This window comes from Cervus elaphus, chromosome 29 (genome assembly GCF_910594005.1).
Source record: "Cervus elaphus chromosome 29, mCerEla1.1, whole genome shotgun sequence".
Lineage (NCBI taxonomy): Eukaryota > Metazoa > Chordata > Mammalia > Artiodactyla > Cervidae > Cervus > Cervus elaphus.
The window spans coordinates 28,874,605-28,878,118 of NC_057843.1; the positions used below are offsets into that span (position 1 = coordinate 28,874,605).

The following is a 3,514-nucleotide window of genomic DNA, read 5'->3' on the forward strand; positions in this document are numbered from 1 at the left end:
GGGGTCACAAAGAGTTGGACACGACTGAGAGACTAAACTCTCTCTTAAAAACATGTCAGTTCGATCTCAGCACAAAGCAGATGCACCACAGATGTTAGCTTACTCTGGCCCTAATAACAGTGATGGGAAATCCAGGCAAAGAAGTGTTGTTTTCACTAATACTGCTCCTTAAATCTCAGACGATAAAGTGTCAGCTAATTACCCCCTGGGTCCCTGGCTTTCACTGGAGCCTTCTAAAATACACAAAACCAAAATGAAGGCAGAACACTATTAGCACTCCATAATTCAAGCAAACAAGAGATGTGTTTACTCTGCCTGGCTACTGACCACCTGCCTTCCCATCCCACAAGGCAGGTATCCATATATAGCATCTCCCTGGTCACATTCCTGCAAGGAGTGAACCTCTTTCTGGGCCTCACAGTCTGTGAATCTGCAAGAAGCGGGCCCCGACAGCATGCATCTTCTCTTCCTTCAGCTGCTGGTGCTCCTGCCTCTAGGGGAGGCTGTGCAGCACGGGGATGGTCGCCAGAGGCAGAGTTCTGTCTCTCTTGTGCTCCTAGAAAGGAATCGCAGAGAGCTCTCCATGGGCACTCAGGAGGAAGCAGAGGAGAAGCCAGATCTGTTTGTGGCCATGCCACATCTGATAGGTGCCAGCCCTGCAGAGGAGGGCCAGAGGCAGAGAGAAAAGATGCTGTCCAGGTTTGGGAGATTCTGGAAGAAGCCGGAGAGAGAGCTGCACCCATCCCAGGGCTTAGTCAGTGAGCAGTTATTCCCTGGGACTTGGGGCCTCACTCAGCCCAAGGATAGGATGCCGATGGAGAAGTCTCCTCTCCGGGAAGAAGCCAAGAAATTCTGGCACCACTTCATGTTCAGAATGAGTCCAGCTTCTCAGGGGATCATCCTGCCTATCAAAAGCCATGAAGTACATCAGGAGACCTGTAGGACAGTGCCCTTCAGCCAGGTATTTGTTCTGGGTGGGGGCGGGGATCCAGATTTTCAGGAGGGAGTAGACAGCTGGGGTGGGTGAAAAGCAGGGATGAATGTGCCAGGAGTCTGAGTCTCCTAATTTCCAGATTTGGTCCTTGGACCTTCATCATGAGATTTGGCAAAGTATGCTCATATTCCCTAAATTTGTTTCTAACCTTGGAAATGCTGCAAAGATGGTATGAGGGTAGTGCTAATGTTAGTAATCATTCATATTGATCACACAGAGCTTTGTGGTTTTTTTTGGGGAGGGGTTATTTATTTGTTTTTACACTGGTGTGGTCTATCTGGAGAAGTAATTGATTGTACCCCCAGTTACGAAATTGGGAACTTAGAGTGATCACTGGAACTTCTCCCTAGCTGCATCTCTACACTCCATTAGACATGGATGAGCAGGTGGGTTCCATCTGCAGATAAGTGGGATATGCTGGACTCCTCCCCAAACATGCATGTATGATGGTCTTAATCTCTGTATTTCACACCCAGCTACTTCATAGGTCTATCACCTATGTCCAGGTTGTCAGGCAAAAGTTGCCAGATTATTTCTAGCATTACATAGCAAAAATGATTTAATACAGCAGATTTTCTCATAAGCTTTCAAAAAGTAATCTTGATATGAAATCACATTTCCTCCCCTTAGAAAAGCCTGTCTCCCAATTCATGTGGTGTTGGCTGATTTGTGGTTAGGATGATTGATTCCACACTATTAAGACCAGGGAGCATTCTACTATCTACTTCCTCCAGTCAGTCTGGCAAAGCCCATGCTCCAAATGTTAGATTAAAATTGAGAAATTGCATCAGGTCCTTAAACACAGAGATAGTGAACCAAAAGCAATGCAGGGTAGAATAAAATTTTACAGTCCAGTAAAGCTACCCAATTAAGCAGGCAGTATTATAAGGTAATTGACTGTGCAAGGCAGTTAAGTATTCTGAAAAGGCAAGGATACGTACAGTGACGAGGCAATGATCAAATAATAATGACTGCTTTGTTGGCCAATGTATAATTAGAAAATTGCTCCTAAGAACTGGGCAATCAAGTTTCCTTTGAACTCTTATTTTGAATTCTATTGCTAATCAAATTAAGAGTAAGGTGTTTGGCTCATATATTTTGAAGGGCACATAAAGCTAGGTGTCTGGGGTTACAGGAGAGGCAGAGATGATGTCACACAAAATGATTTAGAGGTGTAGGTGCTGCAACTTTGCTCCATGCAACTTTAATAAATTTGAATGTACTATAAACACTGCAAAATAGGACAGAATTAAACTCTTGATGTTCTGATCTATTCTGTGAGCTATTGAACAAATATGTAATGAGAATTTATTATGTACAATGCACCGTGAAGAGTAGAAGGGTGAGACACATTATTGACAAGAAGCAAGCCATTAGAATTTTTCAGACCAGTAACATCAAACTTAGAGTTTGGCATTCAAGTGTAAACGTTTTCATATTACCTTAGGTATTTCCTACAGGTTAATTTATTAATTTACCCAATAAAAGAAATTTATTTGAGGTAGCTCTATGCTCTTAAGATACCATCACTTGGATATTTGCAAAATGTATCCAACATTGGAAAGATTTTTAAATTTTAGTCTAAGTTATCCTCAGGCTTGGAAAGGCCTCCATGGTGGCTCAGATGGTAAAGAATCTGCCTGTAATAGAGGAGAACTGGGTTCAATCCCTGGATTGGGAAGATCTCCTGGAGAAAGGAATGGCAACCCACTCCAGAATTTTTGCCTGGAGAATTCCATGGACAGAGGAGACTGGTGGGCTACAGTCCATGGGGATGCAAAGAGTTGGACATGACTGAGCAACTAACATCCTCAGACTTAATAGTCTAGAGCTTCTGCATCATGTATGTTAAAGAAATGATTCAAGATAATTTAATGGAGATGTGTTTGCCTTTTAGACTATCACCCATGAAGACTGTGAGGAAGTGGTTGTACAGAACAACCTCTGCTTTGGAAAATGCGGGTCCCTGCCTTTTCCTGAAGCTGCGCAGCATCCCCACACATTCTGCTCCCACTGCCTGCCTGCCAAGTTCACCACGAGGCACTTACAGCTCAACTGCACCGGCCTGGCTATGGTGGTCAAGGTGGTGATGCTGGTGGAGGAATGTCAGTGCATGGGGAAGACAGAGCATCAGCATGGCTACCCCGAACAGGCTGGCTTTCGGGCAGAATTTCATGTCCAAGATCCCTTTATCCCAGGATTTTCAACATAAAAAAAAAAAAAAGAAAAGCTATCTTACCATTATCAGCAAAATTACTGGTTACTCAGTCTGAAATGTTAAATGGGTATGTAATATTTTAAGAGAAAGATGGTTTACAAAATAGTTGTGAAAATGAGTTAGAGGTCATGATATTTATTCATCCATTTATCAGTGCACATTTGGGATCTAGTCTCGACTCTGACACTAACTGGGTATAGCACGTTAATGAGCTGCAGCAGCTTTTTCCTGAAGTTTTTCATCTATAAAGGAGGGACTTGAACTAGACAATTGCTAAGGTCCTTTCTGCTACTATTATTACA

The 3,514-nt window shown here is 43.1% G+C and overlaps 1 protein-coding gene across 1 annotated transcript; it reads left to right on the plus strand.

The window, feature by feature from the left end:
- The first annotated feature begins 454 nt into the window (after window positions 1-454).
- CER1 (cerberus 1, DAN family BMP antagonist) lies at window positions 455-3,206 on the plus strand. Its single transcript, XM_043890945.1, has 2 exons — window positions 455-961; window positions 2,892-3,206. Exons 1-2 carry the CDS (start codon window positions 455-457, stop codon window positions 3,204-3,206), a joined length of 822 nt encoding a protein of 273 aa, XP_043746880.1.
- Window positions 3,207-3,514: the final 308 nt, after the last annotated feature.